Source organism: Salmo salar, chromosome ssa15, assembly GCF_905237065.1.
Source record: "Salmo salar chromosome ssa15, Ssal_v3.1, whole genome shotgun sequence".
NCBI lineage: Eukaryota > Metazoa > Chordata > Actinopteri > Salmoniformes > Salmonidae > Salmo > Salmo salar.
This window is the reverse complement of record NC_059456.1, coordinates 55,695,257-55,709,283: the sequence shown is the minus strand read 5'-3', so window position 1 is coordinate 55,709,283 and position 14,027 is coordinate 55,695,257. Positions and strand designations below refer to the sequence as shown.

At 43.6% G+C, this 14,027-nt stretch overlaps 1 protein-coding gene across 1 annotated transcript in view; it reads right to left on the bottom strand.

Annotated features, from left to right (window-relative positions):
• LOC106571774 (fibronectin type III domain-containing protein 1) overlaps positions 1-9,036 on the bottom strand; it is an 80,513-nt gene extending 71,477 nt beyond the window's left edge. The window contains exon 1 of the mRNA XM_045696077.1: positions 8,867-9,036. Coding sequence (XP_045552033.1) covers positions 8,867-8,939 — 73 coding nt within the window. The 5' untranslated portion in view covers positions 8,940-9,036. The remainder of the gene's footprint in view (positions 1-8,866) is intronic.
• Positions 9,037-14,027: the final 4,991 nt, after the last annotated feature.

Genomic DNA, 14,027 nt, shown 5'->3' with positions numbered 1-14,027 from the left:
GTGGGTAAAAAAATCTTCCAACACGTTGTACCAAACTCAAAACAGAAAGATAACATAGCATCACTTAATGCACCCAACTGAATCTAACAGACCTGAGGCTAAGCCACGCTTCATGCTGCCACTCACACAGACATAGCAACAGCAACCACACTGCTTGCACAGCCTAACGCCATCACTATCCCACTATCACCAAAAGCAACAGTGACACATCAAAGGATGTGAGTGTAACAGACGTGTGATGCTGAAAGGACAGTGTCCGTAATACCAGCACACTCCATGTAAGAGAGAACACTTTTTGTAAAACACAGAGGGCCGATAGAAAGACAGCAGTCACTCACAGCAGGATGTTAAAGAATAAGCAGCACATTCACTCTGACATAATAAGCAGGTAGATTCCAATCATAAGAACACAAAAACACAACCATTAGGCTAAGCATTTCCCAGTTAAAATGCACAACTATTACGCCAACATCTTCTTCACATTCAGCACACAAAGTAATCTGTGATCTAAAGTTTAAATGCAACAATGTTTCACAAACATAAGTGTATATTTGTTTTTAACTGCAACATCGTTGCACAGGTCATAGAGGAAGACAACAAGGATTAGACAAACCCCAACAGCTGCAAACAAACGTTAGCCTGGTAGCATGGGGAAATCATGTCTAGACGCTAGCTGGGCTATGGGACAGTGGATAAATCTGATGGAACAGTTTTTATTTGTTATTTTTTCACCTTTATTTAACCAGGTAGGCAAGTTGAGAACAAGTTCTCATTTACAACTGCGATCTGGCCAAGAGTAAAGCAAAGCAGTTCGACACATATAACAACACAGAGTTACACATGGAATAAACAAAACATACAGTCAATAATACAGTTGAAGAAAATCTATATACAGTGTGTGCAAATAAGGTAAGAAAAGGGAGGTAAGGCAATAAATAGGCCATGGTGGCGAAGTAATTACAATATACCAATTAGACACTAGAGTGATTGATGTGCAGAAGATGAATGTGCAAGTAGAAATACAGGGGTACAAAGGAGCAAGATAAATAAATTAATTAATACAGTATGGGGATGAGGAAGTTGGATGGGCTATTTACAGATGGGCTATGTTAACAAGCATTACCTGTGGAATGTGGGGATTGTGGTGCTATAACTCCATGCTATTAACCAATCAGCATCTAGGATCCAAACAACCTGTTTTATAATGATAATTTGAAACTTAAGTTCTTGTTGAAAGTTAATCTTGAAAAGGGCAAAACTAACAAATTAGCAATAACATCCTCTTCAATGACACCTGCTGCACTACATGCTTTTAACTAACCTACAACAAAGTAGTTAGCTAGACCGTGGGAAAACCACTGCTCACTATTGCGCAATGACCTGTCGGTCTTCGAGAAGGCAGAAGTTTCCATACGTTTTTGTAAAAATTGTCCTACCCATTACAAGTCAAAATGTGATTGGTTGATTCCACTGTCGCTCCAAAATTCTGGCATAATCAGGGTTGGGTTCAATTAATTTTAATTAAAGTCATTTTATAAAGTAACCCAAATTCTAATTCCAATTCCACATTATCCTAATTGGAAAGCTTTGAAGAGAATTGGAATTTGACTGTAATGTAAATGGAATTGACCCCAACCCTGGCGTTAATACAGTTGAATGGCAGATGCCTTCTATTTAGCTTCTGAGGGCCTAGCCAATGGCTGAATCAGGTAGCTAGATTTGTCTCCCCCGAGACAACCAAAAATAAATCCTGATTGGATTTATGTGTTGTCTTATCTCTTTCCTTTCCATCACAAACTGATGAGATTAAATCAGAATATTGTTGAAAATAATAATATAAGGGGCATCATGAGTGGCGCAGTGGTCTAAGGCATTGCAGTGCTTGAGGTGTCACTACAGACTTGGGTTCGATCCCAGGCTGTGTCTCAGCCGGCCGTGACCGGGAGACCAATGAGGTGGCGTCTTCTGGGTTAGGGGAGGGTTTGGCCGGCCGGGATGTCCCATCGCGCTCTAGCGACTCCTTATGGTGGGCCGGGCGCATGCACGCCTTCCTCGGTTGTCAGTTGTACGGCGTTTCCTCCGAAACATTGGTGCGGCTGGCTTCCGGATTAAGCAAGAAGTGTGTCAAGAAGCAGTGCGGCTAGGCAGGGTTGTGTTTCGGAAGACGCACTGCTCTCAACTTTTGTCACGTCCTGACCAGCAGAGGGCGTAATTGTGTTAGTCTTGGTCAGGATGTGGCAGGGGGTTTGTGTTTGTTAAATGTTGTGTGGGTGATTGGACTCCCAATTGAAGGCAGGTGTGTTGAGTTGCCTTTGATTGGGAGTCCTATATAGGAGTGTGTGTTTTTCTTTGGGGTTGTGGGTAGTTGTTCTTGCATTGCGTTTTGTGTGCCTGCAAGACTGTTGCTGTCGTGTATTGTTTTTGTCCGGTGGATGCTTTACTCCTTTTTGTGAATTAAAATATGAGTATCCACATTCCCGCTACGCCTTGGTCCTTTTTTGAACACGGTTGTTATAGAATTACCCACCAAACCAGGACCAAGCGGCGGAGGAGGAAGGAGCAGCAGGAGTACAGCGTGATGGACCAATGGACTTGGGAACAGATCCTGGACGGAGAGGGACCATGGATTCAGGCTGGGGATTATCGCCTCCCGCAGTGGGAGATTGAAGCGGCGAGAGCGGAGAGGCGCTATTACGAGGAGAGAGAGCGCAACGAGCGCGAGAGGCAGCCCCAACAATTTTTTTGGGGGGGGCACACGGGACAGGCGGCGGAGCCGACGTCGGAACCAGTGCCAGTCGGGCTGACATGGGAGGCGAGCGAGGGGTACGAGGCAGAGACTGTGACAGAGTTAATGGGTAAATTAAAGGAGAGGGAGATGAGAGAGCTGCTAGTGTGGTGCATAAAGTACGGCATTCGCCCTAATGAGCGTGTCGTGGGAATGATGTCACCTGAGGCAGCTCTCCATACTCATCCTGAGGTGCGTGCTGGTTATCTGGTAAAGACTGTGCCTGCGCCCAGAAACAGGCCTCCTGCATGTCTTCCCAGCCCTGCACGTCCTGTGCCTACGCCCAGAACCAGGCCTCCTGCATGTCTTCCCATCCTGGTCAAGCCCGTGCCTTCTCCACGGACCAGTCCTCCAGTGGGTCTCCCTATCCTGGTCAAGCCCGTGTCTCCTCCACGGACCAGTCCTCCAGTGGGTATCCCTATCCTGGTCAAGCCCGTGCCTCCTCCACGGACCAGTCCTCCAGTGGGTCTCTCCACCCTGGTCTCTCCTGTGCCACCTCCTCAAACCAGGCCTCCAGCGGGTCTCCCTATCCTGGTCAAGCCCGTGTCTCCTCCACGGACCAGTCCTCCAGTGGGTCTCCCTATCCTGGTCAAGCCCGTGCCTCCTCCACGGACCAGTTCTCCAGTGGGTCTCTCCACCCTGGTCTCTCCTGTGCCACCTCCTCAAACCAGGCCTCCAGCGGGTCTTCCCAGACTGGTGAGTCCAGGGCCTGCGCCCAGAGCCAGGCCTCCTTTATGTCTCCCCAGCCTGGTGAATCCTGAGCCGGATCTGCCAGAGTGGCCCGCCGTGCCGGATCTGCCAGAGTGGCCCGCCGTGCCGGATCTGCCAGAGTGGCCCGCCTGTCCTCCGGCCCAGCCCGAGTGGCCCGCCTGTCCTCCGGCCCAGCCCGAGTGGCCCGCCTGTCCTCCGGCCCAGCCCGAGTGGCCCGCCTGTCCTCCGGCCCAGCCCGAGTGGCCCGCCTGTCCTCCGGCCCAGCCCGAGTGGCCCGCCTGTCCTCCGGCCCAGCCCGAGTGGCCCGCCTGTCTTCCGGCCCAGCCAGAGTGGTCCGTCTGCCAGGGTCAGCCCGAGTGGCCCGTCTGCCCGGCGCAGCTACGCCGAAGGTGGAGCGAGGTCCACGTCCTGCACCTGAGCCACCTCCAGGATAGGTGGGTTGGGGAGGGAGGGTGTAGCACAGTGCCGTCGGTGACGGCAGCCACCCTCCCTTCCCTCCCTTATTGTTTAGGGGTTATTGTTTATTGGTTTTGTTGGGGTATTGGGGATTTTTTTGTGTTTTCTTTTTTTAGGTGCATTCCGGGGTCTGCACCTTGATGGGGGGGGGGTACTGTCATGTCCTGACCAGCAGAGGGCGTAATTGTGTTAGTCTTGGTCAGGATGTGGCAGGGGGTTTGTGTTTGTTAAATGTTGTGTGGGTGATTGGACTCCCAATTGAAGGCAGGTGTGTTGAGTTGCCTTTGATTGGGAGTCCTATATAGGAGTGTGTGTTTTTCTTTGGGGTTGTGGGTAGTTGTTCTTGCATTGCGTTTTGTGTGCCTGCAAGACTGTTGCTGTCGTGTATTGTTTTTGTCCGGTGGATGCTTTACTCCTTTTTGTGAATTAAAATATGAGTATCCACATTCCCGCTGCGCCTTGGTCCATTCCTGAAGACAGCCGTTACAACTTTTGCCTCTCCCGAGTCCGTACGGGAGTTGCAGCAATGGGACAAGACTGTAAGTACCAATTGGATATCACGAAAAAAGGGGTAAAAAAAAAAACATTAAAATACCATTGAAACATTTTTGAAAAGAGGAAATAGAAATGAAAATGAAATTTATATTTTAAAACTAAAACAATGATTTGATCAAATCCTTAGGGATTATCTGAAGACATAGAAGGCCCTCACCATTCCCCACTGCCTGTTCCTCTTACACCGGTTGTGAGGATTTTTGAAGGGGAGCGCGCTCTGACACAGAGGAGCTAGTCTTCACAGCACGCACAACAAGACCCGTGGACACGATAATAACTGGCAGGTATCGGATTTTAAACCTAACACTAATCTTAACATTAACCACACATCTGAGCCTAACCTTAAATGAACCTTAAATTAAGATCAAAAAGAACATTTTTGTTTTCATGGATTTTTACAGTGCTTTCAGAAAGTATTCACACTCCTTGACATTTTTTCCACTGGCCTACACACAATACCCCATAATGTCAAAGTGGAATTATGTTTTTCATTTTTTTTTTTTTTTTTTACAAATGAATTAAAAATAAAAAGTATTCAACCCCTTTGTTATGTCAAGCCTAAATAAGTTAAAGAGTAAAATTTTGCTTAAAAAGTCACATAATCATATGGAATTGTTTTTAGGTGGTCATACCATGGATAATTTAGCTACCTGATTTTGAATTTTAGGACCCTTGTAGGTATCAAAAAAATATTGTATTAAATGTTGAATTTGGCCATTACTACTATAGCCCATAGAAACATATTGTCATACTTTCATAAATGTCAAAACAGACAGTCAAAAAATAATATCTAGTAGATATTAGAAAGCTAAGGAAATATTTTCGTTTTTTGGACACATATTTAGCCCCCTTGTTTAGGGGGGAACAAAACTACCTCCATACTTCCATTAATTGTTTTAACCGGTACCGGTTACCTTCAGATGAGTGCCGTGACACTTGTGGAGGTAATAGAGTAAAACAGAGAATCTCCCCTTTCCATAGCGGGGTCATATTAGTTTGTAGCCCAAACGGTTCGGACACTACCGACAGAAGTTGGCACATCAGCAGTACCAACTTCAGACGAGTCCTGTGGAGTTTGTGGGGCGTCGTGAGCAAAACGGAAAATACCATCCTGTTTATGAGAGTCTCATCTTTCCATAGAGTGATTGACACGCTACAAACGTTTTTGTGAGAAGACCAATTTTTGGGATGTCTCATGGTCTGACAAACACGGCTGTAGCTCACCGACCTTCCACCGCAGATGCTGAAGGCTGACGTAGGCAGATGCGTTGGATTGAGACGGTGGTCATATCTCTAGCTTAAACTGACAGATTTTGATGAGGATTGTTTTATTATGTTACTTAGATTGACGCACGGGGGAGTCATTAGACTCTTACTAACATGATTTTTGAATGACTACCTCATCTCTCTACACCACACATACAGAAAATGGTTAGGTCCCTCAGTAGAGCAGTGAATTTCAAACACAGATTCAACCACAAAGAGCAGGTAGATGGGTAAAAAAAATAACAATAGTCACTACAAAGATACAAATGTCCTTCATAACTCAGTTGCCGGAGAGGGATTTCAGCGTGAGGCCAATGGTGACTTTGAAACAGTTACAGAGTTTAATGGCTGTGATTGGAGAACTGAGGATGGATCAACAACATTGCAGTTACCCCACAACACTAACCTAATTGACAGAGTGAAATGAAAGAACCCTGTATAGATTAAAAATATTCCAAAACATGCATCCTGTTTGCAACAAGTAATACTGCAAAATATATGGCAAAGCAATTCACTTTTTGTCCTGAATACAAAGTGTTATGTTGGGGGCAAATCCAACACAACACATTACTGAGTACCAAGTGGTGGCTGCATCATGTTATCGGTATGCTTGTAATCGTCAAGGACTGGGGAGTGTTTCAGGATAAAAATGTAACCTATTGAAGCTAAGCACAGCCAAAATCCTAGAGGAAAACCTGGTTCAGTCTGCTTTCCACCAGTCACTGGGAGATGAAATCACCTTTCAGCAGGACAATAACCTAAAACACAAGGCCAAATCTACACTGGAGTTCACAGAAGGTTGCTGAGGGGAGAACGGCTAATAATAATGGCCAGAATGGAGAGAATGGAATGGCATCAAACACCTGGAAACAATGTGTTTGATGTATTGATTCCGCTCCAGTCACTACCACAAGCCCGTTCTCCCCAAATAAGGTGCCACCAACCTCCTGTGCTGAAGACAGTGAATGGTCCTGAGTGGCTGAGTTACAGTTTTGACTTACCGAACCAGTTAAAAGTTTGGACACACCTGCTTATTCAATGATTCATGCAATCTCCTCTTAACAGTTGATGTTGAGATGTTTCTGTTACTTGAACTCTGTGAAGCATTTATTTGGACTGCAATTTCTTAGGCTGGTAACTCTAATGAACTTATCCTTTGCAACAGAGGTAACTCTGGGTTTTCCTTTCTTGTAGCGGTCCTCATGAGAGCCAGTTTCATCATAGCGCTTGACTGTTTTTGCGACTGCACTTGATGACACTTTCAAAGATCTTGAAATTGTCCAGATTGACCTACCTTCATGTCTTAAAGTAATGATGGACTGTCATTTCTCTTTGCTTATTTGAGCTGTTCTTGCCATAATATGGATTTGCTTTTTACAAAATAGAGCTATCTTCTGTATACCACCCCTACCTTGTCACAACACAACTGATTGGCTTAAACGCATTAAGAAGGAAAGAAATTCCACAAATTAACAAGGCACACCTGTTAATTGAAATGCATTCCAGGTGACTACTTCATGCATGGTTGAGAGGATGTCAAGAGTGTGCAAAGCTGCCATCGAGGCAAAGGGTGACTACTTTGAAGAATCTCAAATATAAAATATTACCCATTTTTGGGTTACTACATGATTCCATATGTGTTATTTCATAGTTTTGATGCCTTCACTATTATTCTACAATGTAGAGAATTGTACAAACATTTCAGAAAATCCCTTGAATGAGTAGATGAGTCAAACTTTTGACTGGTACTGTAAATCTATTTGAAAATATATGGCAAGACCTGAAAATGGTTGTCCAGTAATGATCAACAACCAATTTGATAGAGCTTGAAGAATTTGGAAAAAAATCATGGGCAAATGGTGTGGAAAGCTGTTAGAGATTAACTCAGAAAAAGTCACAGCTGTAATCAATGCCAAAAGTGCTTCTACCAGGTATTGACTGTGAATACTTATATAAATGAGATATTTATTTTTTTAATTTTCAATAAATTTGACACAATTTCAAAAAGCATGTTTTCAATTTGTCATTATGGGTATTGTGCGTAGATGTGTGACAAAAAATATTGAATCCATTTTGAATTCAGGCTGTAACATAACAAAATGTGGAATAAGTCAAGGGGTATAAATACTTTCTGAAGGAACTATAGCCAATTCTGACTTTCGAGAGGAAATCCTTCACCTCTGCCTCCAGGACAAGATTCATCCCAATAAAAGTCAAACCGCTAATACGTGGAAGCTATAGTGACACCTAGATGAATATGGAGCGAGATTGACAGAAACTTTATGAGAAAGTCAACCATTTCCTTTTTGCCCCTTTTCCCTGCGAGGTTGGAGTTGAAAGCCGGGCCATCATGGAGTTGCTACTGGCGCCAATTAGAATACCCTTTTGGTACTGTGACGTCCCATTATCAATCAAAGCAGTTTTTTCTTCATATTTTTTTTGGTGTGGTGATTGATACTAATCATATGGCTTATGATCTAATATTCGTCATCTTATTTTAATTGTAGAGCAAAGCTACTTCAGTGTGCGCCAATGAGGTAAACGCATATTCCATGACTCCTGCGCTCAAAAGGCTACATCACATTTTCCTTCCAGACCAGAAACGATGAAAGGCCTAGTTTCACGGCCCAAATTCATTATTATTGCTCACTTTGACTGGTATGTTCATTCCCCATCTGCAAACAGTTAAGCATTTTTCTTTTCATCATTTGTCCCCAAAATAACACACTTTCCCTCATATTTTGCATAGTTTCTTTATGCCACACAAACCAGAAGATTTGCTAAAATGATTCTCTCTCACAAACACTTTTTCCTGCAATGCAACGTGGTAATTATGATATATGTCCCAGCAGCAGCTCAATTAGAAGCTATTGGTTGCCTGACATGATATAAAACAAACAATGAAAAACAATTGCGGATGGGGAACTGGATATATTATATTTATGGTGTAAATAATTCATTGATTATCGATTAGGCTATTAGCCCAGCTCCACATATCCCAGACATAAATCAATTAATAAAGTGCTACCTCAATAGTGAAAAACTGAAACCATGCATCTGCTCTGAAAATATAAATTAAAAGGGTGATTTTACCTGTTAATCCAGTACTTGATGCACAGAAGGTGACGAAAAGCACTAAGAGAGTCCGTGCTGCGGTGGATGCCATAGTGAGTATAGTGCGCTAGTCCCGCGGTGCTGCGCAACAGAGGGAAAGAGGGAGAGAGAAGGCTGGCTAGACTGGTAGCACCTTCAGCGGGGAAGAAAATAACCGGATGCATCTGGTTTTCAGGGGAAACCATAGAGTAAAATAGAGTACTCATCTTTGTATCTGTGCCATTATATCGTCTGTGACAGTATGGGCAGTGCCATTGAGGCCATCTTCATTTTGAAATAGCACATTTTCTTCTTCCCGATTGGCTGATCCCTCCAGATGAACCCGTTGGACATGACTCCAACAGGGTCACCAAATGAAGTTGGAAGTACTATATTAAAATGGTGGAAGCCTCTAATGGCGCCGCCAATGTTAATACAGCCTTCTGGCCACTAGATGTCACTATCATTCTCTATAGGGGAAATGGAAGCGAGCCTGTGACATGACTTCCGCTTTTGGATGTTAACCAGTATTCCCAGAGATACTTCAGAGGCGATAAGAATCTCAGTGGCCAATGAATGGGGAAACGTATAACGCCCCACCCAGCAGCCTATTGACCAATCGCATTCACATTGTCAGGCTGCGTCACGCCGCTGCTAAGCTAATCATCAAACAATCCCTTCTAAAAGTCAGGATATGAGTCGAGAAACCTGCCTATTTTCCTCAAAAGTACTTAATTTCGCAAGCTTCTTATTCACGTAAATCATGCTCATGTTGGGTTTTTCTGCTAGTGCACAAATTACTGCCACTGACTCCTTGAATGAGAGATCTCCTTGTCGGAGTGTATCCAGAATGCACCACGTGGCCCATTGACGACGTACGGGCAATGCACACAGTGGGCATTAATATGATTTCAATGGAGTTTCCCATCTCCTCAAAAGTATCTCTGGTATTTCTGAGTTAACGAGGCGATACACCGTCTTAACTCCTTCACCACATTTACTGGATTGGTTGAACAGTGCAGAAAATAACCTCCCCCCAACAGTTAAAGAAGGAAATGCCGCTCAAATGTTTCTTTTACGCCTGATACGTTAGGTTAAATGGGAGCGGTGGGACAGATCATTGGCGCTCTGTTCCCCCAACTGAACATCTGTCTTCCAGTTTCTCACTGCGATGGAGGAATGGGACTAACCCCAAATTTGCATTATTCCGGAGCTAGAGTCTATAGCAAGGGAAATTAGGCCTAAATCAGTTTTTGAAACTGTATCCTACCATTTGGCAGACATAAAAAAAAAAACGCCTCACTGTCAGAAGCTGTGTGATTCTATGTCTAAATTTTCAGTCAACCTGTCTTTTTGAAGGAATAAAATATGTGCATGTAATAGAGTAGGAACCAATGTTTCTTATTAGTGTTTTCCAGGAGACAATTATTATTGGGGAACATGTAAAATGTATAAAATCAAACATTATATATAGGGCTATACTTGCACCCCCTTTTGATTTACATTTGGTTGAGTTGTCAACTAACGTGAGTTCAACGTGAAATCAACAACAAAAAATTCACCATTTCATTGGATTTAGGTGAAAAAAATATGAAATTCTCTCACGTTGATTACTTTTTCAAATCCAATCAGTTTTCCACATTGATTCAATGTCATCACATTGACTTTTTTGGTTGAAATGATGTGGAAACATTGATTCAACCAGTTTTTGCCCAGTGGGTTGCTACTGTTGAGATGACTGCTTTGTCCTGAAGGTTTGCGCCTTGCCTCCAATAACCACAGCCTGAAAGGGCAATTCCGCTACGTTTCAACTTCACAGTCATTATCTCCAGCACCAAACCTGTGTCTACATATGTTAAAACAGCGCGTTTCTATGATTTGTAGTTCAAAATGTATAACAAAAGGTAAAACAAATGCTTCTCTGTGATTTCACAGGGTAGGATTAAAAGTAAGAACAATTTTGATTTTCAAAACCTGCCTAGCCAGAGGGAGGGTATTTTCTTACTCCCCACATCACCGTGAATCTCATAGTGTTTAAAAATCACTGTTTAAAAAAATGTAATAATCAACTTTTGATGATGTCATCAGGTTGAATCTTTTTTTCACATCTGTAGACACTGGTATTGTGCTGGATATACCAAAAAAAATGAGGTTGCAAAGTGGTGGTTACTGCAAGGAGCATCTAAGCCTTGGTAAAAGGAAAAGTCATTGGCAATTTTACAAACATTCACATTAGTTCCCCGTGTCCTGTGAGGGTGGAGATGAAAATGCTTGCCCTCCGAAACAGCGTAGAGGTAATAAATAAAACTCTTCAAAGTAGTATAGACTGGCCTATCTCGTAACATCTGCCGTTTGACTTCTGGGCCCACATGGCTATGCTTGGGTTTTTGGTTCTCAGTTTAAATGGTTTTATTGTTCCCTCGGTGAAGGACATGCATTCCTCCCGGTGTTACGTTCTCCAGAAGGCCAGAAGAAGTTATGCAAGACACAGTCATACGTCTTGTTGACCTCAAGATGGCCTGCCATACTACCATCTGGGCCAATCGTCTTGCTCAGGAGTGAAGCAAGAACAAAATTCCCTCATTAGAACACCATCTCTGTCAAAGTCACCCACCAGATCTTCATCAAACTCCTCATATGGACGTACACTACATGACCAAAAGTATGCAGACACCTGCTCATCAAACATCTCATTCCAAAATCATGAGCATTGATATGGTGTTGGTCCCCTTTTTGCTTCTTTAACAGCCTCCACTCTTCTGTGAAGGCTTTCCACTAGATGTTGGAACATTGCTGCACAGACTTAATAACATTCAGCCACAACAGAATTAGTGAAGTCGGGCACTGATGTTAGGCAATTAGGCCTGGCTCACAGTCGCCGTAGTGAGGTCAGGGCTCTGTGCAGGCCCGTCAAGTTCTTCCACATGGATCTCGACAAACCATTTCTGTATGGACCTTGCCTTGTGCACGGGGGCATTGTCATGTTGAAACAGGAAAGGGCTTCCCCTAAACTGCTGCCACAAAGTTGGAAGCACAAAATTGTCTGGAATGTTGTTGTATGCTGTAGTGTTTCCTCCACCAAACCTTACAGTTGGCACTATGCATTGGGGCAAGTAGCGTTCTCCTGGCATCCATCAAACCCAGATTCGTCCGTCGGACTTCCAGATGGTGAAGCCTGATTTATCACTCTAGAGAACACGTTTCCGCTGCTCCAGAGTCTAATGGCGGTGAGCTTTACACGACTCAAGCCGACGCTTGGCATTGCGCATGGTGATCTTAGTCATGGAAACCCATTTCATGAAGCTCCCAATGAACAGTTCTTGTGCTGACGTTGCTTCCAGAGGCAATTTGAAACTCGGAAGTGAGTGTTGAAACCAAGGCACTTCAGCACTCTGTGGTGCTGTTCTGTGAGCTTGGTTGGCCTACCACTTCTTGGCTGAGCCATTGTTGCTCCTAGATGTTTCTACTTCACAATAATAGCACTTACATTTAACGGGGCAGCTCTAGCAAGGCAGAAATTTGACCCAGTCCCAACCAGAGACTTAATTGGCTGGAGTGCTCCCACAAGAAGAAACTGCTTTTTCTCTCACATTTTTCTGTGTCAACTTAGGACACTGAGAGACAATGCGTCCTTTCTCACGGATGTAATGACAAACTGGTGGATACAAAAAAAAAACAGTTTTCTAACTATCTTTATCTTTGGGCACTGTATAAAAGGACTGAAACCTCACAGGCACGGTAGAGGGTGACATCTCTGGATTGCTTTTTGCGTAGGGATAATTACTGGGTGCTTTGTTTGTGACGGTAGTTTTATGGAACAACACAAGCTCATCTGCAAGGACTGCTGCTTTCTCAAGAGTGAGATATTTGTGCTCATAAATGTAGGTGGCAACCATTTCATTAAGGCAATTCTTGAACTGCTCGAGAAGTATGAGTCTCTTTAAATCCTCAAGGTTCTTGACCTTTTAAGAACCACACCACTGATCAAAAAGACATGCTTGTTCCCTTACGAACTCAACATGGCTTTGTGATTCTATATTTTGTAATTTACAGAACTGTTGTCTGTATGCCTCTGGGATCAACTCATAAGCCTGAAGGATAGCAGCTTTAACAGTGTCATAATCTGAACTCTCCGTCAAGTGATAAAGAACACTTTGGAGGAGCACTTTGGAGGAGAACAAGAACACTTTGGAGGAGCCGTGACCAAATATCTTGCAGCCATTTTGGGAATGTGGCAATCCGCTCAAACAGATAAAAATATACATCCACCTCCTAGACCAAGATCAAACATATATACATTGGCTGTTTCGACCAAGATCAAACCCTGTTGAGGGTATAGGATGGCCTGACTGATTTCAAAGTACTTTCAGATCTATCTCCCTTTGTTGCGCTTTAGAGAATCGTTTTAGAGAATTTGATAGTACGTACAACCGGCCTCACAACCACAGACCACTTGTAACCATGCCAGCCCAGGACCTCCACATCCGGCTTCGTCACCTGTGGGATCGTCTGAGACCAGCAACCCAGACAGCTGATGAAACTAAAGAGTATTCTTGTCTGTAATAAAGCCTTTTTGAGGAGAAAAACTCAATCTGAACTGGCGCCGAATACACCCCACTTGGGACTGGCTCCCAAGTGGGTGGGCCTATGACCTCCCTGGCCCAAACATGGCCGTGCACCTGCACAGTCATGTAAAACCCATAGATTAGGGCCTAATGAATGCACTTCATTTGACTGAATTCCTTATATGAACTGGTACTCAGTAAAATCTTGCATGTTGCGTTTATATTTTTGTTTAGTATATCAGTATCTGATAGCTATATGGGGTGGCAGATAGCCTACTGGTTAAAGCACTGGACTAGTAACTGAAAGGTTGCAAGATCGAATCCCCAAGCTGACAAGGTAAAAATCTGTCGTTCTGCCCCTGAGCAAGGCAGTTAACCTGCTGTTCCTAGGCTGGCATTGAAAATAAGAATTTGTTCTTAACTGACTTGCCTAGTTAAATGAAGATAAAATATGCCATACAGGGCCAGCCTTAGCAAAATTTAGTGACATGGAGAGAAAACAATTACATTTTAAAGTTCATTTCCTGCAATTGTACATATTTTGCCATGAGACATGGAGAAAATGTTGCAATTCTATAATTCATTTCATGCATTTC